The sequence below is a fragment of the Strongylocentrotus purpuratus genome, unplaced genomic scaffold (assembly GCF_000002235.5).
Source record: "Strongylocentrotus purpuratus isolate Spur 01 unplaced genomic scaffold, Spur_5.0 spur5_scaffold_4, whole genome shotgun sequence".
NCBI lineage: Eukaryota > Metazoa > Echinodermata > Echinoidea > Camarodonta > Strongylocentrotidae > Strongylocentrotus > Strongylocentrotus purpuratus.
Genome location: NW_022145610.1, coordinates 12,458,651 through 12,485,051, shown reverse-complemented (window position 1 = coordinate 12,485,051; position 26,401 = coordinate 12,458,651). Strand labels below are relative to the sequence as shown.

The following is a 26,401-nucleotide window of genomic DNA, read 5'->3' as shown; positions in this document are numbered from 1 at the left end:
CAATACTATTCAATTTAAACAAAGTAAATTTAATTCTTATTCAACCTAAATCTACCGATTCAATTAAATTAATCTTGTACTGCAAACGCTGTTTTTTTTCGCTGGTTCTTAAATTTTTGTTGCGCGCAATTCAGCCCACTCAAAAAACGCATAAGAAGTCATGCTTTTCGCATGTTCTAAAATTTGCGCTTTCCGATCTTAGCATGAAATCCATGAAAATTAACGTACCGCAAATATTTCTACTTTTACAGTATAATCAAGTGTTTGGTTCAATTTAGTCTAGATTTCAGACTGTACACAACAGCAATCTTTCCCCATGAATAAATTGTGCTTTAAATAAATATCTGAATCAAAGACTAGCTCAAGATACATGTATCACAAGTAAGTTTCGAGAAAAATATAATTGGTGTGACATAAATATACAGGGATATCAGACAAAGGAAATAGTTGGGGGAAAATATAAGGTAACCACACACACACAACATAGGGAAGAGGAAATAAAATTATTAAACAAGTATACAGAACAAAGAAAACAAGAAAATGAAATGAATGCATGGACGAAAGAATGGAGGGCAAAATGCAAAAAGAACACTCCATATTGAAAAAAATGCTACATTGAATATTATTTATGGTACACAACCTTCTTAGAAGGCAAATAACCTATTATGACTTCATATTACCTCTAAATCTCGTTGTTAAAGGGAAACATCAAAGAGAAACAGGATACAACAATGTCAATAAATCCACAAATTCCAACAGGAACTGTATACTGGAATACATCCTATACGGAGGATAATCACATAGTGTAATGGCTATCTGCTTAATAGTGGTGTCTGAGTGAGAGTGTATTGCGCAATAGATCAAGTTGAGACTGGTCAGATATATGGGGCATGACTGAGTCAACGAGGGGACAAGTTAGTGCTTGTTTGGGATGGCATAAGGAAAGGATGGTGGTAATTATTACATCCATATAAAAATCAGATTTATAACAAGCTGCTTGCCTTTTTAATCGGGTATATAAAGGATAACAGAGGCAGGTTGCATATGTATGGAGTACATAGTATTAGAGAGAGAATTCAACAAGGTATTGTTTTGGGAATCAGCCTTACAAAAGATTTTGAATTCTTGGAGAATATGGTATAAATGAAGGACACTGTTAGTCTGTCTTTTCATTCAGCGTTTATCCAACCTTCGGAAGGTTTGTTAACAGGATTATACCTACCATTATCATTATTATTACCATTATTATTGGACACTATCATTATCATTAAAAAGGAGAATCATGAGCAAAGCAGGAAGGATCTATTTTTTGCCCCATGTTCTGTGAAACTGAGCAACATTATTCTCCGTTTTGAACCACAAAAAAAGGAGTATGAAATGGAGGCTATGTAGAAGCCAACAGAGTACTTGCAGAAGCAAACATGAAACCAGCAGTGTATTCAACAAGAAAAGATGGATGTATTCAAAGGATAAATCAATCTGGTAAGTTCCTAGTTAAAGCTAATCCTGTGTTATGTTTATATATGGAGTTGCATTTTGATAGAAACTGGCATAAACTTATTCTGAATACTTCATCATGTATTAAATAGATTATTTAGAAAAGCAAAAATCTAAACAAAGTAACAAAAGCTTTGCTCTTCCACAGTTTCAATTGAAAGCCTTTGGCTGATCTTATTTATTTCTAGCCCTGAACATTCAATGAACATTTCATTTGATTCTGCTGGAATTAACTTTCTGCCATTGCCAGAACTTGTGATTACTTTTAAATGAAAGTTAGAGATGATGTTTAATATTAAAAAAGAAACAGTGAAGGGGCAATATTGACACATGCATCAGAATGAGGAGAACATAAGGGGACATGACAGAAATGAAGTACTACTGTGTGCTCACCTCATGTTTCTTGCGCTCTGCCTTGTTGACTCTCTCATTAGCCTTCGTGAGGGCCTCCTCCATATCCTCTATTTGGTCACATAGTTGTTGAATCTGCATCAAACCATGAAAAAATACAAAATTTGTATTATGTATTATAAACCAACCTTCCCTTGTGTGAATACATCTATGCAACATGCACCTATTTTCAAAACCTTTTTTTTTTGTACATATACTGAAAGTTGCCACAAGTGTGAAAGTATACTGTAGATAAGTACATTGAGAGAAGGACGTTAACTAATATCATCTTACACAGAGTTAATATCATTCAGTTATCAGCACACAACATCTACATACAGCAATCAAAAGGTAATATTGAAAGCTAAATATATACATGAACGTGTATGTTTTTATATTTCCTTATTACTTATAGAATAAATACCAACAAGACTGAACAATCAAATGGAAAATATGTATGTGAACTTCTTCCACTCTCTTAAATGTTGAATGGATCAAATCAATTTAATTTGAATTTCATAAAGCAATATTGAAATGTAAACGGATGACTAACCTCTTTATCTTTAGCTCTGACCATCTCTGTCAGTCCTTGGATAGCCTTAGCACCCTTCTTTCCACCGCTCTCAAGTGTTCCGATCTCTGCGTCTTTGTCTTTCACTTTACCATCCAACTCCTGCAAAGCAATAAGAATAAACATTACTAACCATCAATTCTGTTGTAATGCTAATCTCTATATAGCCAACAATGCCTAAGCGGTACCTGATGGTCCCCCATGGTCCCCTTTTTCTTATGTTAATTGAGAGCTTATTTGATGAGATAACCACCTGTCAGTGACCATGCAGGGAGGTCTAATCCCTCCTAGCCAAACTAGTGCAGATAGGCTTTAAAGGAACTACCCTAAAAGTACAAAACATGATTCAAATTTGCTTTCCAGTAGATCTGTTTGTAATTTATAACTTGTATTACTTTTGTTCTTTTTCATGTTCCCCTTTATTTCGCACCTTGGGCACAATATTTGTGAGGAGTGGCACACTAAAATATATACGCTATAGACTATAATATCCATTATTATTAACAAATATGGCTTCTAGCTTTGCTCGATGTGGTTTAAATGTAGCAAGAGCAAATTATTAAAGATTATTGGGACTTTCATTTTAAAAATTGTGCTAATGATGTAAATAAACATGTTTTCTCTTTTCTCATCATGGATGGAAGCTGTTGACTGAAGACAATTTTGATGCTTTACATAACATCTAAGACACACTAAATTAAAAAATGCTAGCATCACGTACAAAGTATAACAAGATGGAGATAAATAACAACTATTGATGATTTGCATTTATTTCACAAAAACTCTCCCAAAACTACATCTAGACATAATTGTAGTGATCTGCAAAGACTCTTGCACATTTCGCTCTAGACAGTTATGAAAGTTACGATATGAAAAATAAGATGATGTACATACCTTGATTACTTTTTGTGACACCTTCAACGCGTTTTCTATGTCCTAAAAGGGAGGTAGAAGAGAATGACACAAACATGCATGAAATACTAAATAACAGCTTTCCAAACTAATTTATTTAACAGATTAACTAGTCTAGAAGTTATTGATAAAAACTGTATTTTACCTTCCTCATCTGAATGACAATGCAACTGATTTCACAGAATCTTGTACCATGACATTTCCCTCTCCATTACTAGCTGTTTTTCATATAGTTGAATTTTCATGTATGTGTTACTAACTTAATATCTTCAACCAGTACTCAGGATAGTTTTTCCCCTTTGCCTCTAATGAGGTGTTTATTCAATATTCAAACAATAACATAATTTCACAAATAATTTCACAAATAATTCAGCAAAACAATGGAAAATCAATAATACACATATATGTTCAAATATATCCAAGCAAATTTGCAGGAATTTCATATTTTGTACATTCAAATGTTTATTTTGTTTAATATTTTTTTTATTTGATAAATAAATATATCAAATTCAAATCACTTTTATCATACCCATACTTATTACAACAACAAATTTTTTTTTACAAGTTCTCAGGATTATGCTTCATAAATAATATATCAAGTTATCAACAGTAAAACATGTGCCTGGTACACTGTATGCACACACACACACACACACACACACACACACAAAAGATGGTACCTTAATGTTCTTTGCTTTGTTTCTGATTTCATCCTGGAATTGTTCGGTTGCATCTTCCAACTCACGAACTCTCTTCTCCTGTTCCAGATAAACATCCTAAAAAAACATTTAAAGAACAAACAATATCACATGAATCATTCTTTCATAGCTTTCAGGTATTTATTCATAGATGGGTGGGGGGAATTACATAGTATTTATCATGGACCAGTTTTATGAGGGTTATAGGAAACCTACTGGAACAGAACAGAACAAAGTTGGAAAAAACAAGAAGATTCATACTTGTTTGATTTAATTTTTCATTAAAATGTGTACTCTGAAAATGTATTTAACTTCAAAATAAAGAAATTTAACTTTATGTCATTCTTAAATGAATGAGACTATTCAAGTAATCCACAGAATACAAGTAAATTATTTATACATTTTCAAAAGATTGGTATAGATCATCCACTCTCTTTTTTTCACTATCATCACTGACATTGACAGAATTGATAAATTCTAGATACATGGGCAAGGCATTACACTACATTTTCCACTTCATACCCACGAAAGAAATGGAGACCTGGTAGGATGATGAAAGCCTTTGTGTAAGTAATTGCCATATAAACCCTCACGATGACCATATGGTATAATACTCCCCAGACAGTGCACGTTGTGCGTGAATGAATCCAATGACCAGGGTAATTATATGGGTAAAGATCTTACAATAGAGACAATATTTCATATCAAGGGCTATATAAATTCAGATTATTATTATTAACAATATCAAAAAATGTTGAACAAAATAAAAAATAAGTCACTGTCGATCATCTCACCTCATATTGTTTGCGTATCCTCTCCTTGTCTCTATCTTTATCTCTGCCTGCACCTTTCTCCATATCCTGTAGTACCACAATGGGTGAAAGAATAATGGAACATCAATTTCCACATATTGAAGAAGAAATCTTCATCTTAATTATAATGGAACTTCATGTTAAAAGATCAATGAACTTGCTTGTGTGTGTATGTGTCATTGGCACTATCTGGATGCTTGGACATGGTCATGAAGGAAATTGAATTTATTAATTAATTTTTCTTGTAACAGCTCTTTAAGATACTATGACCCAGCAAATGACAACATATGACACTTCTTATTTTTGGATCTAAATACACAGTGATCAGTGATTGGTGAATATGTGCAAGTCCTTTGTTGCATGCAGTTGCCATTCATTTACTCATATAAAACATGGTGGCTTTTTTAGGGGTGGCAGTTTACCGGGCCATATCTGAACAAGCCTTGATGCACAAGATTTAGGAAAATGATAGAGATTCATCACACTGAATGAGAATGGGAGAAATATTTTACTCACATCTATTTGGTCCTCTTTCTCCTGTAGCTGATCTTTGAGTTTGTTGACCTCTTCTTGTAAGGGTTGTAGCGTCTTTCTTGCAGTAAGGACCTTCTCATCGTTTAGTCTTCCTATGATTTGATCCTTGGCTCTCAGTGCTGAGTTAAGTTGTTCTATCACCCTATAAAAGAAAACATAGGATACATAATAATTATGATATAGTAATATGTGCAATTTTTCAGTAATCTATCATTGCAGTAAGGACCTTCTCATCCTTTAGTCTTCATATGATTTGATCCTTTGCTCTAAGAGCTGAGTTAAGTTGTTCTATCATCCTATAAAAAAACATAAGATTCATAACAATGTTATTTTTTTTCATATAGTATGATGAAGTAATAAGTGCAATTTATCATTGAATCTATCATTGCAGTAAGGACCTTCTCATCGTTTAGCCTTCCTATGATTTGATCCTTGGCTCTAAGAGCTGAGTTAGTTGTTCTATCACCCTATTAAAAAAAAACATAAGATACATAATAATGTTACTTTTTTCTTCATATACATGTAGTATGATGAAGTAAATTGTGCAATTCATCATTAAATCTATCATATATGGGATGAAGGGAGGACTGAGGAGACAAAGGGCTTTTGGACCTTCGATAGTCACGTCAATGCTACCGCATGTGCTCATACCTTGTAATACCTTGTTCAGCTAGACACAAGGGTATACAATGCTAATGAGAAACTGTTCTCCTCAATTAAAGTTGCCACTGACTAATAACTTGTCATACTGTAGATCAATGACCCCTACTCTCATAGGTTTAGTACTACAAGTATGACTAAACCCTTATACATGGAAGTCTTTGTCTGTATTTACAAAAGAGTATTGCCAGATTTTTTTGTGGACGGTTCACTAATGCTGATTTTGCAGCAATATTTTATATAAATCTTAAATGCAAATGTTCAGAGTTGAGATTGATCCGTTTCAAATCAAGAAAGTTTTGTTCAAATATGAACCACTCCCAAAATTTGCAAAAGCTTCTTACATGTACAAGTTTGGGATTTTTACATAAATTGAGGTGTCAGAAAAGGAAGAATGAAAATGCAGAGTTGAGTAGCACTGAGATTGCAAAAATTTCTCATTTATACGATGAGCAAGGATATAAAAGAAAAAAAAGAGGAAGATGAAATGACAGAACATAACCAGGTAGACAAAAATCATATCTAATAGAAGGAGAGAGAGAGAGAGAGAGAGAAAGGAGGAGGGGGAGGGTGGAAATTAGGGCGTAAAGAAGAATGTAATTGTAAAGAGGGAACATAACAATAGTAATAATACATATTTCTGGCTTTATACAATGCTTTACAATAAAAATAAACTTGTAAAATGGCAGTGCTGCACAAAACCTGCATGCTAAGACCAGGGTAATAATCGGGAACGCCAGGAGTGTCAAGTCTAGCAGATACGAGCGCTATACAAGAACCCAATATTATTATTATTATACCAGTTGTTTTGTGGAAGTTTGCATGCTAGTGTACATGTTTAATAATCATGGCTGTGTGCATGGTATACCGCAAGATGCTGTTCAAACCCGCAGTCCCCTCCGGCAATAGAAACATTGCCCGACACTTTAGCAGACACATTAGTAGACAAGACGTCACATTCTGTATCTCCGCAATCATAAGCCACACTTTAATCCCCAGTCAAATATAGTCCAGCACTTGACTGAGGCTGGCTTTCACACCCTAGCGAGGCCCTATAGACCTTGGCTTGGGGGATTATTTAACAAGCTAAGGGTGCGTTCAATCAATTTTTTGAAGCTATAATCATAAACATGAATCACAAATCAAAACGCCGTTAAAAAAACACGTTTACTGCGGGAGAACGTTCAAGCAATTTTCCATTGCTCATTTCAAGCCCAGTCACTGCTCATCACACTGTGTAGTTTGACCTTGGAAGTATAGGTCAACTTTGCCGTGTGCTTTCTGCCTGTGTTTACGATTGACTATCGGTCAAACCGAAACAGGACACAATAACGATGTCATAGAATCATGATTGAGATCTCCTTTCATTCAAGCGAATTTTAGAGACTGTGTTTCTGCAGAGTCACGATACAAAACGCATCTTTTTCAGCGTTTCATGTTTGTGTTTTTAAACATGTTTATTTTTACGACCGACGAAAAATAGCTTGAATGCAACCATGTTTTAAACTAAACGTCTTTGAAAACTGTGATTCTAGGGTGAACAAGTGTCGATTGAACGCACCCAAAAAGACTTTGGGGGATCATTTAACGAGCTAATAGAGCTAGGGCACACCCTGTGCACCAAGGCAAATGTTAAAATCATATCTCTTAAGTTTAATTCCCTGCAAGTGTTATAAAATATGGAGAAAATGCTTGTGATTTGAAGGATGGTTTAATAAAGGCAGCATGGTTGATTGTTGCCAATTACTGCCTAACAGCTGAGCTTGATTTCAATTCCAAAATTTTGGGAATCTTGCCTCAACAGAAGAAACTGTCATCACGTTGCTTTACTCTTAAGAGATACACTTCTATGGGGGGGGGGGGGGCTGGTTCCAGTTCTAGACAAAGAAAGTTGGCAGTAATATGTGCCATTATTGGATTCAAAGGCCAAAGAAATGAATAGTCTACAATGTACTTGTTTATCTGTGTATATTCATATGCACTTACAGTCAAACCTGTATTATGTACATGTTAAACCATTTCAGGGAGGAAAAAACATGTCTTTATATAGATTGGGGTTGTAATATATATATATATAGGCACAATTTTCAATGTATAATAAATTTCAAGGGAAACCCCCCAAATCTTTATTACACAGGTGGTATTTCCATACAGGTAGTTGCCGGACCAGATTTCTCTGTACTGCATTATTGTTGAGACAAATTCATGTATTTCCATTATCCAACAGCTCATATTCCTTGAATTTCCTTTCCCTTTAAATGTTCCACCTCCCACTGCACTGTGACCATGGCACATATCTTCTTCTTTGTTTTGCACATCGAGCCTAACATAGTATCCTGCATTTAAAAATAACTTGTCTCCTCCTATCATCATGCCACAAAAAATACCAATAACATGCTTTTCCTTCGCAGACAAACATTCTACTACACAAGGTACATGTACGGCATTCAGCCTTTCCATGCCGCGTTTGATCTGTCTCCCTTCCTGTTTTCTTTTCCCATTACAACTTCAGTTTGGAACGACTTTATTACTCTCTGTATGACTCATAGCAGCCTGTCAGGGATGTTGTGCTCAGTAGGCCTGTCCTCATCAGCTCAAGATTGCCAAATGGCCCGCTATTTCTGATTTGGGAAATAAGTCAGAAGTTACAAATCGCCTCTTCATCAGCTAGAGACTGGACCTCAAAACTCGAGCTCGAGAAATTAGCTTGATATATTTTGCTCAGCATTCGTGCATAGTACGCGTCTTCGGGCTGGTGAAGATGCACCGGACACATAGAGGGATATTTTGCAAACTAGCCCTAGATATCTTGGGATGACTATCATGACCAAATATCCCGCTAATTGCAACTGCAGGCTGATGAGGATGCTAATTAGCTAGATAATTTGCGACAGGATAGTTGAAATAGCAGAGTATTTGGCAATCTCGAGCTGATGAAGACAGGCCTAGTAAGCGCTGCCAAACTCTTACTGTTAAACGTACCTCTGCACGCGATGATGTATCATTGTGTTTTTTATACTACCAAGGACAATAGGCCATTGCAGTGCCGGGTAGTTCCTAGCTGTAACTAGGGAAGTGCTAAATATATCCCTTTTGTTTTGGTACACGTGGAACCTCCAACATGTTCAACCGGAACACACCAGAGTTAAAAACATTAAAAATAGTCCTTTGTACGGTAGTATGGGTACCAGTATGTATTTTTTCTATTGGTTTTTATTATGTGGCATAACTGGATAACTGGATAGGTTTATCATGATGCCCCCCCCCCTAATAATTCATGGGAGTATCATAATAAATCTATCCAAGCCCCTCAGATAGGAAATAGAGTTGTAGGTCTACTCATTTCTTAGTTCTTACCTACCAGTCTACATACATGTACATGTATGCAGAGTTGCAGACCTACCTCCTATTTCCAATAGGAGTATTATGCTTACAATTCTGATTGCAGATATTCAACATTCAATTTCTTAAATTTTGTTAACCTTCATCAGACACATTTTTGTTAGTGCCAGTCAGGTAAAACAATAGGCAATCAAATACAACTGAATTCAAGGCCAAAAATATAGTTGCATCTACCCACAATAACCAAAAAGTAATTTTGGTACATATATGAAAACACAAAGCTTTATAGAAATGACTTGTCACATTGCCAGCACTTATTAACCTCAAGCACGGTAAACAACTGTCGATCAGCGATACAAATGCCAGGACTCTAAATGCCAGACCCTCAAATCTAATACTACGCCCGATCTCACCAGAACAGGTGTGCGTACTATCACTCAGCGCTAAATTCAGAGATCCCAAATTGAATCAAAGGCCCTGGTAAGTCCTTCCCTGAAAAAATGAAAACGTAATTCCCCCGTTGGCATGGTAACCCATGATGAAGGTCATTATTTGCTAATCGAATTGATTGCGTGACAGTCACACTTAGGCACTTCAAATTAAAGGGTTTTACAAATCTCTGCCCAAGCATATACTCAAACTGCAAACTTCTTTATTCAGATTTGGTCTACTCTGGGCTCAACAAAGGAGTTGGATCCAAGGGCAAGTGACTCATGATATATAAAATTCAGGATGACCCCCACATTCTAACAAATGTTCCTAGAGGGGAATTATTAGAGAAAAAGCAGAGGCCGATCAGTGGGGGGGGGGGGGGGGGGGGGGGGGGGGGGGGGGGGGGGGGAGGGGGGGGGAGGGAGGGCAAGAGGAGGATTGTTTTGTTGTTTACATGTGATTGTTTTTATTCTTCTTTTTCTGTTTGTACATTTTCCTGGTAATTACCTTCTTCTTTGTATAAAAGCTGGTGGAGATATCTGCTTTATTTCTAGATGCAGAGTTACATGTACAATGCACATGTATAGGGTCAAACAGAAGCAAAATATTGCTGATGCACTAGTCTTTATATATGATCCAACATTGCTCTACATACATACTCATACAAAATTACATTTTCTGCAAAAGTATGATTCAGAACCATACTTAATTAATCCATCAAAGCTGACTTTAAATGATTAATACAGTAGGATTCCATACTTGATAGGAGAGAAAACATCACCAGCATTACTCCATCATGAGCACTCCATGGCAATATGAGCTCTCTGGATTTGTAAGGTAGACTTGCTGAGTTTATTGCTCCTGTAGCATACAGATCAACAGGTTGGCAAGGAGCCCAGACGGGATCGGGGCAGCTACTGAACATGACTTGGCATCTAATACTTACTATTCACTGGTGTAATTCAATTTTTGTTTCTCTTTTTAAATAATTTCAGCAAAAAACTTGTGCAAATTCTAACTACTCAAGTTATTCATTAAATCTTCATGCACGTAAAAGTTTTTCAATTTATGGAAGTTGACATTGTGCTGTTCTGCATCTTCATATTCTGGTCACTATGCGCATTTTGCAAGTTAGGGCCTATAAGTTGTGAAGCTGCTAACTAATTATAAAGATATTGTGAGAGTAACACAAGAAAGAATGTGAGGCATAGAGATGAAAGAGGGAGTGGGAGAGAGAGAAGAGAGAAGAGAGAGAGAGAGAGAGAGAGAGGGAGAGGGAGACAGACAGAAAGACAGAGAAGGGGGGACAAACAGACAGAGACAGACATAGACAAAGAGAGAGAGAAGAGGGACAAATAGACAAAGAAAGACAAAGAGAGAGAGAGAGGGAGAGGGGGACAGACAGACAGGCAGACAGACAGAGACAGAAGGCAATGATAGCAAAAGAAAAAACAGAGGGATAGAGCTAAAGATAGAGCAAAACAATAACAAAGAATACAATTCATGTCACAAAAGGGCAACAGACAGAGATTAAAAACTACATGTACATGTAAGAACATGAAATCACATCCTCCACTGAAAACATTCTTTAATTCTACAAATCCCACATAAAAAAAAGAAAGGCATTATAACTTATTATGAAAGTAGCAGGTGCACAAAATCAAAAGAAATCCCTCAGAAACTACCCTGGAACTATGCCTGATGTTGTTTTCATGACATCCAGGTAGAAAAATAGAGAGAGAGAGAGACAGACGAACAAACCATTCATGTCACAAAACGGCAACAGACAGAGATTAAAAAGTACATGTAAGAACATGAAATCACATCCTGCACTGAAAACATTCTTTAATTCTATTAATCCTACGTCATAAAAAGAAAGGTATTAACTTTTTTGTGAAAGTAACAGGCGCACAGAATCAAAACAAATCCTCAAAAGCTACCCTGGAACTATGCTTGATGTTGTTTTCATGTCACCCAGGATTAGGCCCTGGCAGGAGGGAGGCCCACTGAGAGGAGGAATTAAAAACACTGGCTCAGCTATTCCTGGTGATGACTGAGCCTCTAATGAACATGAAGGTTACATGAAAGTACAACTTTTCCCCTGTACCCACATCTTTAGAATAAAAAAGATAAAGGAATTGCATGCCTCAATCTCCTACATCCAGATGAAGAAAACTACAAGATATTATTTTTACTACAAATATGAAGAAGAAAAAAATCTTTTGCCGTGAATGCATGGAAATTTTGCATCTTTTTGAGCAATATCTGGGTTGACTCATGACATGAATATTGTATACAATGAGAAATGTAAGCAATTGCAAATATGTAAACAAATTTCTTAATAACGATTCATTCGGAGGATATGTATACCCTGTATACCCCCACCCCCTCCCCCTTTTTTCACTCACTGTAAACTATGTACAATTATCATTTTGATTCCTTATTCATTACTTCTTCTTCATACAATTTTTCTTTTGTTTAAACATATTTGTGACTTACACCCAGTATCAATTTGTAATTGAAAACAAATTTTCTTCTTGGGCAAAAAGGGCTGTTAATCTTACAAAAAGGTAGGATATGGCACTCTCATGTGTCCATAAGGAGGAAACCTTAATCATGATGAGTGATTTATGGTAATAATGAAATCAAGCAGGCTTAGGACTTGTTAGAGGGAAGAAAGTAACAGAGATAGGCCATGCCTTAGAAATTATCTCAATGTGAAACTGATGCTGATAACAAGGAAATTGCATTTTTAAATCATATGAAAGTAAATAGGAGAATAGGGCTTCTAGATTACATACAAAAATCCCATTGTTTTTTTAATTTCAAACAACAACCTACATGTAAAAGACCCTGGAAACAAATGATATAGGGAGGAAGACCTACATAATAAAAGATTCCATGCCATGAACTTAAACATAGTAGGAACTGATACTTCAAGAGACGTGCATAAATTTTAGGATTTTAACCACTTAACCATCCAGGTAAGAAGAGCCCAGGCCTAGAAAGCATGGCATAAATAGGGTAATTCCCTACTTAGCTCTCCTCTTACACAGGGTATCACTTACTTGGAGATGAAAGGAAATTAACTTTCATTTTCTAGGCTAAGACTTCAAGCTATCTGGCCTGTATGCAGTTATTAGATAGAAAGGATTAATGAAAAAGGCCTTGATTTTAATGACAGAATGTGAAACTGATATTTCATCTATAAATACAAGTTAACAGAAGCAAGGAGATTTGGAGGCAGTAAGAGTTATTAACCCTAAACTCTTAAAATACAAAATGTTTTTTATAATCCCAAGATGATTTTCTTTGTGACAAAAAGTGCCCCTTTCCCATTTTGTTAAAATTGAAATACTGTTCGATGATGCCTACAACTGTATACTGTTACGGAACCTCTTATGAAATGGACAAAGAAAGTTCGTTTTTCTTCCAAATACAGAACTTGGGGAAGATCCGGCCATATCCAAATTTGGGCAGCTAAAATCCCTACATGCATTAATGTTCATCACTGAAAGAGTTAAAATGCTTATCAACTCCACATAACTACATACCCGTACATGTCTCTTGAAGACATACACTGCACACTTAACAATTTAGTAGTGCAGTGTGTATTCCCCGTGGTCCTACATGTAGCATTCTAACCAAGTCATCCCCACAGTAATGTCTTCCCTTCTACGAGATACAGAGGAAAGAGGGGGCAGGAACATCCTTGGGAAAACAAGAAATGACTGGATTGGTCACAGATGGAAAGCAGCTTGAATTCCAGGCAAAACAATTTAAACAAAAAAACAAACAAACCATAAGAAAAATGGCCTCACCCTGAAAATAAGTGTTTAATGAGGATCAGACACTTCAAGGGAGCATGTTAATAAGAGAGGCCCCCAGAATGACATTTAAATGGAAATTGAAGACCCAGTTTTTATTGCAAATGGATTAAGGGTAGTTTAAGTGTGATAAATCTGAATTTAATGTTGATTGCAACAACAAAGAGACAATTTATTGGATGATTTCAATGCAGATCAATTACATATTGTTACATACAGTATTGCTCCAAATAAAGTAGACAGATTACCGCCGGGTCTCGCGGGAATCAATCCAAGATTGAGTCCCGCGGTACTCCCGCGGTAACTCTTCCCTGTGCGGTACACAAATGGCGGTAATTACCACGAAAATGTACCACGAGATTTTCAAGAAAATCTCGTAATGAACCATCACGTACGTCACTCCCTTTGTCATGTATCAAACGGAAAGGATTCGCACGTCGCTTTACCATAATTGTTTAATCACTTAAACGATGAATGACGCCGGGAGAAATGCTTTCATTCCTTATATTTCTGTCGACGGCTAAGGTTGTGATCGCGCCGCGCGAAAACGTGGGCTTATAAAAATTAGCTGACCAGTTGATGCTCGCCGGCGGGCGGCGTCTCCAATCGCCTCGATCAGCTCAGTTACTAATGTTGGAGTTGGAGAAGCATAACCGTCCGTAGGTCATAACATGATCGCACTCCGAAATGCTCTATCTTTCATGGTCTCAAACGGCCTTTGTCATTTCTTGATAGCACTGTCCATGAGTTTGCATTGAAAATCATGTTTCTTTAAAAAAAAAATATATATTGATTTGTAAAGATTGCCGATAAGCCACTTCAATTTCTTCGCATGCCAAAGCACAACGAACTCTCCTAAAATAAGGCTCACTACCCCCCCCCCCCCCCCCCAAAAAAAAAGAAAGAACAAAAATTAGTGCTCATCCCCCTCCCCCCTCCCCCCTCCCCCGAAATATCGATCGGCGCGATTTTCATATTTCAACCTCCTCTATTGGAAAATCCTGGATCCACCCCGTGGCCCATGTCACATTCCACCAGTCTTCAACCAGCAAGTCCCCAGAGAAACAAATTTATCTCTTATCTTCTTGACATAATTAAATCATTTAACAACTCGACTCTTATCTCAATCTCTTCTGTGTGACTTGATGACAGAGAAAGTGTATGTTACGCAATGTACGGTCTCTACGTACCCAGGCAGGGAGAAAGTTTTGGTTCCCACGATATGACATGACTTCTTGGAGCCTTGCCAACAGCGTGCGTGATTATGCGCTCATGAATATTGATGAGTACGGACATGCTGAAAAAACTGCTATGCAGAGCTGAAATCGTAGGTTTTTTTTTATCGATTTCCAAGTGATGTCAAGGGTAAATCATGAGAACGAATGTGTGTAAATATTCAAACATACTAAAAATAAGATAGTTGCGGTGTGAGAAACAAGAGAAAGAAGTAGAAGCATAAAAATAACAACGTCAATGTCTCCTCTCCCCCCCCCCCCCCCCCATCTACTTCCTCTCTCTATTATCCTTTACTCTGAACGAGTCTCCTCTTCTCCCCATCTATTTCCTCTAGTATCTTTTATTCTTAACGAGTCTCCTCTTCTCCCCATCTATTTCCTCTCTCTAGTTATTCTTCCCCGGGTCTCCTCTTCTCCCCATCTATTTCCCCTCTCTATAGTATCATTTATTCTTACCCAGTCTCTTCTCATCCCGATCTATTTCCTTCTCTCTAGTATCCTTTATTCCTACCCAGTCTCTTCTTCTCTCCATGTATTTCCTCTCTCTTTAGTATCCTTTATTCTTACCCAGTCTCTTCTTCTCTCCATCTATTTCCTTCTATTTAGTATCCTTTATCCAGTCTCTTCTTCTATCCATCTTTTTCCTCTCTCTATAGTGTCCTTTATTCATACCCATTCTCCTCTTATAATTGTGATTAAGTTATGATAAAACATTGACAATTGTCGGTTTCGTTTTTTTTTTCCTGGGAGGCACTGTATATGCCGATTGCGTATCTTAAATGTGGTGTCATGTCAATCAACACCAAAGTTCTAAAACACCGCGAAGTGTTACGCACCTTTGTTCCGAGAGCGCCGACTCGGGACATGGCGGGAATGTAATAAATATGTCATTATTTTACAAGCCGTTTGTTGTGACTGGATAACGATACAGAGTAATGCCACGTGGCATGAGAACATCATTGTTCAATTATTAGAGCGTACGGACCATTTAGATTGGAAATTAACAAAATTTAGGAAGCATTGGCGGATTTAGGATTTTCCAATAGAGGGGTGGGGGGGGGGCAACGGGGGCCTTTCCTCCCTGGCAAAAAACACTGACGGCCCCCACCCCTGCCCAAACAAGTTTTAAAATAAGATGGTAACCACAAAGTTACTTTTTTCTCAAGAAGGGGGGAGGGAGGGGCTGTTGAGTAAAAACATGATTATAGTTGTAGTGCTCACACTACCCCCCCCCCTCGAGCAACAAGAAAAAAAATGTTTAAATTTCGCCCCCCCCCCCCCCCCCCCCCCCCCCCACCTCAATTGGAAAACCCTGGATCCGCCACTGCTTGCTTTACTATTTTCACCATCTCTCATATATCCTCTCTCATTCAATTGGAAAACCCTGGATCCGCCACTGCTTGCTTTACTATTTTCACCAATTCTCATATATCCTCTCTCATTCTACCTTAACGTATCATTTACTCAGTCCTTTGATCTTTCAACAGCCTCCATCTCTCTCTTGCATCCTCTTTCTTCCTCTAATTTTGATCATCTATTTCACCCGCTTTTTCATGCAAAATGTTTACTTCATTCTTTCCCAATCTTTCTTCTACTCTTTTCACCACCTCTCATATCCGAAATAATCCATAATGGCAAACGATGTTAGTAGGATTTACATCGTAACACAAAGGATAAATCAACGATGTACATGAAGTTTTCTCTCAATTTCCCAATCGATATTTTCTCGGCGTCATGATAAACATACGACACGTCCAAACACATTGCTTCCTGTCCTATAATTGACGTGAAACTTGCATCAGAAAATGTGCCCAAACCCAAGATTTTATCGAGCACTATATGCAATCAGTATTTAATCGGTTAATGCCATTAAATACCATTAAGGGGACCTTTAGAATTGGTTCATAAAAGGTGTATTGTTTCTCTAATCTCCCAGCCAGCGCCCTCGTCATCGGGCTCTTTGAAATAAGGGGACCTTTAGAATTTGTTCATAAAAGATTTCTTGAAGTCCGGCTTCTTTCAGGCTCAGCTCACATTTTGATGTGTAAGGGGTTCTCTCTCTCTCTCTCTTCAGATGAACTGAACTGTATTGTTCCCATTCCAATACAATTTACATATACTTACGAACCAAGTCATAATTGTCTGGCGGCCGCCAGATAATTCTATCTTTCCTTATCATGATTATGTTATTTTCCTTCTATCTTCTTCACTTTCAACCTTTCCTTATGGTATTCTTTGTTTTATCCTACCACCTTCTTCTCTTTCTATTTTCTGTATGTTACTCTTTGCTTTTATACTTCTATCATTTCCTCTTTCTATTTTCATTTTGAAATTCTGTTTTCCTTTCTATCTTCTGTTCTTTCCTGTTATTATTCTTTATTTCTATCTTTCTATCTTCTCTTTCTATCTCTCATGTTATTCTTTGTTTTATGTCTCTTTCTATCTGCATCATAACGTGAGGAAATATAGCTAGATTATTTGGCGGCCGCAAGATAATTCTTTCCATAAAATTATGTTATGTTGCTTTATTTCTATCGTCTTCTCTTTCTAATGGCTGAGTGCAAATGAGGTATTGCCTGGGTTATCGGGCTACACATGAAGAGAAAATATTAACAAAATTATCCATTTTCAATGTTTAGGCAAGATTCAAAGCACTAGCTGACATTAGAAGGCGGACGTGGTTTATTTAAAAACGCTCAAGAAAAGCCTGAAATACAGGCGCGGATCCAGGGGAAGGAGCGTGCTTGGCCCCCTCCCCTCCCCGCCAAAATAAAAGAGAAAGAGAGAATGAGAATAAGGGAAATAAAGAAGAGAGGAAGAAGAAAGAAAGGGGGAAGGAGATCCTCTATTGTAACTATTTTTGTTTATACAACTCGTGAAATATATTGACCTGTTCCGTTTTGTTTGTTTTAAAATTAATCAAGTTTATTTGTAAACACTAGATCCAGCGGGAGGGGGGGGGGGGGGTTAATATGATGTACATTTTGTTCCCATAATAACGGGAGACGGTTAATCCCATGAATACAAGAAAGAGGGTGGAGGGGAGCCAATAACAAATACCAAATAAATAGCAACAAACGAACAAACAATAAATGAATCATAAAAAAATTTCGAAATCGGTGAGATGGCCTCGGACCTCCAATTATCACCTTATTAATCAATCAATAATGATACCCCCTTCTATCTTTCACTCTATATCACCGATTGCGCTCTTATCCCTCCTTTTCTAATATTCCTCTCTTCCTTCATTCCTTCCTTTCCTTTTTTTATTTGTCCTTTATACTTTTCTATTATCTTTTGTTGTCTTCTACTATTTCTCCCCGTCTATGTCTCTCTCTACAGTTATTTAGGATCTCTTAAGTCTTATGGGGGGGGGGGGCGTCTCGGCCTCCTGAATTCATTTTAACGTTCGTTTCTTTTTAGGTACCTTTTTCCAGTTTCGGAATTATGGACCCTATTTCATTTTCGGATTATGAACCCTATTGCATTTTTCGGAAATACGAACCTTCGGACACCACCACCCCCCCCCCCCCCAGGAACGATAACCCCCGTGGGCTTTAACATCCGAGGACAAATATCCCCCCCCCCCCCGGGAACGAATATCCACGGAGAATTAGCTCCCCTAGGACAAATATGCCCCAAGGACAAATATACGCCCGCCCCCCCCCCCCCCCCGTTCATTGAAGGGGAAGTCCACCCTGATGATGATTTGCATTTTTTTCGGGGGGGGGGGGGCTGAAAATCAAAGGGGGTAATTTTCCGAGGGGGAGGGGATAATTGCCTTGGCCGGGGGTGTTCGTCCTATAACCCTTTTATTTATATCAAGTCTCCTCTTCCTCCCATGTAGATTTCCTCTCCCACGAATCCTTTATTCTTATCCAGTTTCTGATTCTTCCCATCTATTTCCTTGTATACTTTATTCCTTTACAGTCGCCTCTTCGTTCCATATATTTCCTATCTCTGATATCATATAATCTTTAATATCTACATGTATTTCCCTTCCTTTTATCCTTTATTCTTTGATTCGTCATCTGAAGACATCACCCTTCATGGATGTTTACAAGTCCCGTCAAACATTGATTGATTAACAAGTAAATGACATGAGGTCACTGTCCTCCACACCTCTACCTAACCCCGTCTTTCTACTTCCCTCTCTGCCCTCTCCCCCTCTCTCTCTCTATCTCTCTCTCCCTCCTGCACGTGATTACATTTCCCAGACATGTTTTGACAGTTCTTATCTAAGAAATATGACACGCCCCAGCCAGCTGAAACTGAAAGGGCTTGCATAGTCTGCCAATTCAGACGCCATACCATAAATGACAACTGAAAACGAGCAAATAATTATTTGCTTTTAAAAAATAAAGTTGCAAATTATTATTTAGCCAATGAGAAGAGTTAACTTTTCATCTGAAAATCACCATTTAGAGATAGAACGAGATTGTACGAATCGTTGTTGTGGTGGTTTTAAAAATGGAATTATTGTGTCCGAAACTAGACTTAGCTTTTATACCATCGGTGGTTCCAACAACGTGTGTAAGGGAATTAATCTTTCGGATAACCATGGATGTCCCTGGGATAACTTTCATCTGATTTTCGGATTTATAGTTAAACATGGATATTTTAAAAGTGGGACACGTCATAGAATCAGGTAAGTATGCAATCATTGATCAATCTGTAGCTAAACAAATTGCAGCTACGTGATTATGCTTAGTTAAGTCGTTTGTATTTTCAAACCAGAATGAGCAAAGCGATGTGGGAATACTTTATAACTCATGTCCTATGTAGTTATCAAACTTGCGTGCCTCGCGTATCGATGAATGAATTGACCTACATTCATCCCTTTGTTTCATTGTGTTTGGTTACTAGGTTACACGCTGGGGTAGTTTAAGTTTATCAGACCATTATAATGTTCAATGTATTTGTGGCTGCTTTTACCTTTTGAAATAAAGGCTCTTCGTTATTCAAATATTCAACAATTGTTCTGAAATAATGATGGTATGGTGAAATCCTACCCAAACTCGTTTATTCTCATTATCAATGAACATTTTTTCAGCTAATTACAAACGATGCCTAGTTGGCTAACAACCATCATGTGCAGTACGTGCGAACTTGTAGAATCAAGTCAGTCAATCGGCAATTTCCATTCATTACAGATCAAAAAATTGAAATCCCCATAGTACATCTCTCACTCACATTAACACACACATTTTTATTTATGTTTTGAGGATAGACTAAACATACAAGAATCTCGTGTTCTACGAGACTGCCGACTCCCAAATGTGGTACATTACCGCGGGACATTATGGTAGGTGGGAGTACCGCGGTAACCAGTTGGGTGGCGGTACTCAATAAATTACCGTGGTAATTTGCTCCCGCGCGGTACACGGCGGTACGGTGTCTACTTTATTTCGAGCAATACTGTAACTAATGTGCTTAGATTAGCAAGTGTGCGCTTGTAAACAAGTGACGCCTGGCTGGAATGCTCCCCATGGAGAGGAGAATGTGCATACATTGTGTGCGGGTAAGCCTGAATCCGATAACCGGGGTAATAATATATATCGGTAAAGTGCTTTGAGAGGGCCTGCGGTTATGAGAAGCACTATTATATATAAGAACAAGCTATTATTATTATTATAACAGGGTCCAGTTAACTTTCATAAAAAATCAAAAATCCATCTACTACAAATAAACGTCATCACTATTTTAATTCCATAACCTTTTTTTAATTGACAGGTAAAATGAACTCAGAGTCACTTGACATTATTTTCTGACCTCTCTCTTTCTCATCAACATGTATTTCTGTCTCATCAAGCAAGTTACAAGCTATACCTCCAAGTTTTTGATGGATGGACCTCAACAGTTGGTCAAGAGTCTACAAAGATCAGGTCATCTAGCTTCATTTCAGCGTGATCTGCAATGACTGGGCATGTTTATCTCACGCAAGGGGAGCAGTCTGAAGGCACCAACCCTTGTCAGTAAATGTGTGCATTTAACAGTGTCTGAATTGTAAGACCACTATATATGTAGACTGCACAGTCTACTGTACATCATTGGCTCTGTACATACTTTAGCTCATCAGCAGAGACTGATAAAGTTAGGCTCAGCTCAAAGCTTATTAGTAAAATTGTGTTGAAGTGTTAAATTAGAGTCTGTGTCTCTAGGCTACTAGTAGCATATCAACAAAGCACTCTTACTATCAACTCAGGGTCACAGGAGGCCGCTTTATTTTTAGCTCTTTCAAAATCAATCACAACAAACAGGGCTTCTGCAACGGGGAAACAGCATCTTATTACAACAGCGAAGAAATTAAAAGAGGTTCCTGTATATTTTCAATAAGATAGGGGCAGGCTTGCCTTTACTTTTCGATCTAATTGCTTTTTGTCATGCAATGTCACCTTTCTCCGATATTGGTGTTCACTTCTATACTATCACCTTGAGTGTTTCACAAATTTCTTACTTTACGTATTAGAAATGTTTAGTTACTTTTGTTGTATTATGAACTCCTTGAGACAATATTTTCTTCTTCAGAATATTCATGAAATTCGACCTAAAAACCTCTAGAGCAAAAGAGAGAAATACAAAGGTACAGCTTGTAACCATACTGGGGACAAATTTTTGAATATTCACGCAAACTTAAGCAGAACTTGGTCAGGTCCAGCTCACGAACAGCTGTCCGATCTCACTGCTGGGATTTTGTGAGTTACTGAAAAATTGTCGTGATTTAATTTCCCCTATCCAATTTCCTTCAGTGAGGTGAAATGTATTGCAGGCTTCATTTATCTCAACTGACCTAGGCTCTGCTAGGGAGGACTTCTGCCTATGTTTCCCCCTATCAAAGAAGCAAAGGAAATACATGGGAGCAGTGAGCCATTTAGCTCTTGTAAGCTTCAAAAATACTCTTGTAAACTGAAAAGAAGCTCAGGTAAAATAAATAAAAAAAATACTTCAATCACTGAGAAAATCGCGCTTAAATAATACCGAATCCCTAAAGAGATCCTGCGTACAGGAAAGTATTTTTACACTGCCCAAGTGTGATGATTAGTAGGTGGGAACAGATTGCCTACTTCAGGGATGCCAGTTAGAATTGATCAGAGGGTCTGGAAATCACCTAGAATGAGCTTTTTTGTACACAAAAAAGGCTAAACTAGGGTATGAAAATAACTCGCCAGGGCGTGAATTCAGGCTATTGCCTGAAAACTGGCATCCCTGCTACTTGCCCTATTAAGGCCACCACATCCATGCTGTACATATACCTTACATAATGGAATATGACAGGTTTGAGAAAGAAGTCACAATATTTGGAGATTAGAGACAAAATTTGAACAATGTAAATTCTTCCTGATTGAGGCATTGGAAGGTCACTAGTATAATACTATTGAGACTGCAGGAATGTGAAGCCTTCCTATTGGAGAATGGCCAATTCTGCCAACAATTGTAATGACTGCATACCAGTCGCTCATCTATACACTCTTTCATAGCCAACAGAGACTTGTCTCCTAATACTCCCCAAGGAGTGGAGATGGTGCACATTGTGCGTGAATTTATCAAATACCATTATTATTCATCAAAGGCACAAGATACCCTACAATTCGGATACTACTATTCTCCTGGCCATCCGGAACCTGAACTAGGAAGACTTTACACCTTTTTAATTTCTTTAAAGCCTATCTGCACTAGTTTGGCCAGGAGGGATTAGACCACCCAGAGTGTTCACTGACAGGTGGCTATCTCATCAACTCAGGTCACAATTAACATAAGAAAGAGAGGATCATGGGGGATCATGGGGGACCAATGGTCACCACTTAGGCATTGTTTGCTATATAGAGGGCGCAGGTAGCTGTAAGTAGTGCAGTGGGGCTTTAAACAAACCTACCTGTCTTTCTCAGCTAAGACTCCTCTATTGTCCATGTGTTGCTTCTGAGATGCCATCTTCTTGTTGTGGAGGTCATCCTCCAGGTTGTCCTTAGTAGAGGAAGCATTGTTGACCTGCTGCTGGAGACCCTGGTTTGTCCGCTCCAGCTCATCCAGTTCCTACAATGTATTCAGTCACATACAATGATAATCACATTAGCATTGAATGATGATGACAGTGGGCATCTATAATAGTGCCAAGATTGTCTTACCGTATTTGCCGGCGTAAAGGCTGCAGTATTTTCGGAACAAAAAATATCAAAGAATATGGATGCGGCCTATGCGCAACAACAGTCAAAATCTTCCAAGCCTAACATCCAGCATGCCAATATTTTTATTTTCGTTGAAGTTCCTATTACATTTGTATCTACTTTTTTTTACACAATACACTTGACTTGGTAAATATAGAAAGAAATCATATTCTGCATTCCATAGAAGCATTTACTGAAACTTATTTTCATCTCAATTAAAAACAGTGAAACCTCATTACAAAAAATAATATGTAGAAGTTTTTATAATGATGTCCAATGTACTAAATACCTCATGCGATGTTGTGATTTCTTCTTGTGAAAATATGACCAATCAATTAACAAAGCTCCATCCTAATTAGGCCTGTCGTATCAGCTCAAGTTTGCCAAATAAACAGCTAATTTCAGACTCGGGGTATTATCCAAAAGCTCAAAATTGCGTCTTCACCAGATTGATACGCTCATTACAAACTAGCTCGAACGGGCGCAAATTAGCCCACTGTTTCCTAAATAGTGGGATATTTTGGAAACAAGACCAAGATTTCTCAGGATATTTTCTCGATCAAATATCCAGCTAATTGTAACTGCCGACTGTTGAATAGCGGGCTATTGGCAAACTCGAGCTGATGGAAACAGGCTTATTGATGACCCACCTGTTGGATCCTGCGACATTTTCCTTCGAGCTGCTCCTTGAGCTGACTGAGAGCATCTTCCTTTTCTTCCTCCATCTTCTCTGCAATCACATCCTTCTCATGGGCTAGGCTCTCCACAGCATTACTACAGGAAAATAACAATACAAAAAATAATATGACATAGTAATGTATCTCTTCTCATTAACTGTCTATCAGCGCATAAATCATATACAGTCAAACCGGTCTATAAAGACCATCCAAGGGAAACAGAAAAAGTTGACAGGTGGCCTTTCTAGACAGGTGCTACAATACACATGTCTCTCTCAATATAGACAGGTGGTCTTTATAGAGAAGTAATCGTTATTTACAGGTTTGACTTTAGCCTGACTTAAATCTTGCTGCCCTGATATGGCACTGGGCATTCAAAAAAAATTGTTTATACTACAAGACAGATACAGATACAGAGAAAGAAAGACAAAAAGGGACCTAGAAGAAGAAAAAAGAGGACTGAAAACTGAAGCAAAGAGAAGCTTGGAAACAAAAAGAAAATCATGACCATAGGATATCTAGAGATAAAGACTTTGAGGTAAAGGAGAATAATGTGGATATATATTGAAACAAGAGAAAGAAATAGAGACGGGAATTACTACATCATATACACATGTAAATGTATGCCCAACATATAGTATACATTTGTACCAGCAGACTTATTTTTCCTGGCTAAAACCCTTTGTACTGCTAAAGAAATAGGTATATTTAAGAAGAATCTTTCTAACAACCTTTCAAACTGTAACTAGGGCTGGGCGGTCATTGCATGAAAGTAAAACTGAGTATAAATCGTGGATCGAGACATCCTTTCAAAGTACTAAGAAAAGTAATCAAATGTGTTTATTACTGCATGAAAGTAAACCAAATATAAATAAAGGGATCAAGACATTCTTTCAAGGTACTAAGAAAATTGATCAAATGAGTTTATTATTGCATAAAAGTAAACAAAATACAAGTAAAGGGATCGAGACATCCTTTCAAGGTACTAAGAAAATTCATCAAATGTGTTTATCATCTAATGCTTTTCTTCTCTCACTTCACACAATAGGATCTGAAACCGAGAAAGGCCAACATCCTGAATGGATGGTTTTAAATAACCTGGTAACGTCTTCCTTCTCAGAAGACAGGACTTTCCTTTGGGATCCATGGAATTTAACCATGAAGAGGCAACAAAAGAAAGTTTTCTGTAGTTTGCTATCTACATGTGTACACTGCACATACATTGTGCATGTATTCATACTGTTTATACATGTACATATGTGTGTGGCTAGATATTCAAATGATGATCCATATGCTTTTTGTTTCTTTGTGCATCTCTATGGTTGTTTAAACCACTGAAAATAATTTTCAAAAAACCTCAACATTCATCAATGTATAAAATAAAGGTTTGATGGTACAACAATTTAATCAACCAACACTTATCATTCAAGGATGCCATTTCAATTTCTACTTGTTGAAAACCTTGCACTTGGATACTATACCACATGGGAGAATCTAGTAACAATTCTTGATCCACTGCTCGAACTTCATTCCATCCCAAAACTATGTATGATAAAGCAAATATTTGGGGTTCATAGGGTGGCTGATAATATGTTCAAATCTAATATTCTTTGAACAGATTTAAAATAACATGAACTTGAGCATTCATGTATACTTCAGAAAGGTTTGTTTTGTTAATGCCAAGACAAGCTCATTACTTGGGTAATGCTCTTTGGAAGTTTAAAAAAAAAAAAGAAGCACATTATCCATTGCACATTGTACATTGCATCGAATAAGACACAAGCTCAAAACAAGTGCTTCAAATGTACTTCATACTAATTTACGTACATACAAGTATAAAGCCTCTAGAAGGTTTCTGGCAAGAAGCCATTTCTTTTCTCTTTCGACATTTCCGCTTTAAAACTTGGCTTCGTGGGAAAGGAGCTTGTTATAGTTCCTTCCCGTCTCATGTTCGTGAGGTTCTCCTTTTAATGCTCACCGCAAATACTCCCCATCATCCATCGCAAAGCATTGCTGTATAATAGTTTGCAGCTGGCTAAACTGCAATACCTGTACCTAGCCGAAACTCACGCACCTGAAGTCAATTCTTGCTACATGTACACTCTCTCTATTCTTAATATTTCTACTCAATCAGTCCCCTTTCAGAAGCTCCTGTATTTGCATCCTTTATGGCATTGAAACTTTAAAATAAGCCCCCCCCCCCCAGAAAATTAAACGTGGATGAATGCAATGCTACATGTATGCCTTTCTTTCTGTTTTTCCACTCTTTTTCTTAATTTTAGAGATGATATTGATGTGATAGCTCTCTGGTAACTCTGGAAACCTGTCTATAAAGACCACCCAAGGGAGACACGCAGGTGGTCTTTATGTACAGGTTCCTTTAGTACACGTTTCACTGAGAAGCCATTTTCAAGGGTCTTTGTAGACAGGTGGTCACTGAAGCAGGTTTGACTGTATTTCAATCCCTCATTCAGAATGTATTAAAAGAGAACACGAAACCAAAAGCATTGGATGGGGCGGATAAATCATAATGGATATGTAAAAAAAAAAAAAAAAAAAAGAGTAAAATCAATAAGGAAGGCCACACCTGGGAGGCTGAGGTTGACTTAAAGCTTCTCATATATCATCTCCAATATGAATAATCACAGTCAC

The 26,401-nt window shown here is 37.6% G+C and overlaps 2 protein-coding genes across 4 annotated transcripts in view; both read right to left on the bottom strand.

Annotated features, from left to right (window-relative positions):
- LOC586433 (centrosome-associated protein CEP250) overlaps positions 1-3,435 on the bottom strand; it is a 32,483-nt gene extending 29,048 nt beyond the window's left edge. For 2 of the 3 annotated variants that reach the window (XM_030997820.1, XM_030997821.1), the window contains exons 1-3: positions 3,353-3,435; positions 2,441-2,560; positions 1,891-1,983 (exon numbers count right to left, since the gene is read on the bottom strand). In XM_030997820.1, the coding sequence (XP_030853680.1) occupies positions 1,891-1,983; positions 2,441-2,464 (117 nt within the window). In that variant the 5' untranslated portion in view covers positions 2,465-2,560; positions 3,353-3,435. Of the gene's footprint in view, positions 1-680; positions 809-1,890; positions 1,984-2,440; positions 2,561-3,352 lie in introns of those variants that run through there. The other variant, XM_030997822.1, reaches the window with a different exon arrangement.
- The window catches only part of LOC100888092 (CDK5 regulatory subunit-associated protein 2-like), a 51,636-nt gene continuing 28,622 nt past the window's right edge, over positions 3,388-26,401 (bottom strand). The window contains exons 6-11 of the mRNA XM_030998038.1: positions 23,723-23,846; positions 22,784-22,941; positions 5,397-5,556; positions 4,863-4,928; positions 4,037-4,146; positions 3,388-3,394 (exon numbers count right to left, since the gene is read on the bottom strand). Of these exons, the coding sequence (XP_030853898.1) occupies positions 3,388-3,394; positions 4,037-4,146; positions 4,863-4,928; positions 5,397-5,556; positions 22,784-22,941; positions 23,723-23,846 (625 nt within the window). The remainder of the gene's footprint in view (positions 3,395-4,036; positions 4,147-4,862; positions 4,929-5,396; positions 5,557-22,783; positions 22,942-23,722; positions 23,847-26,401) is intronic.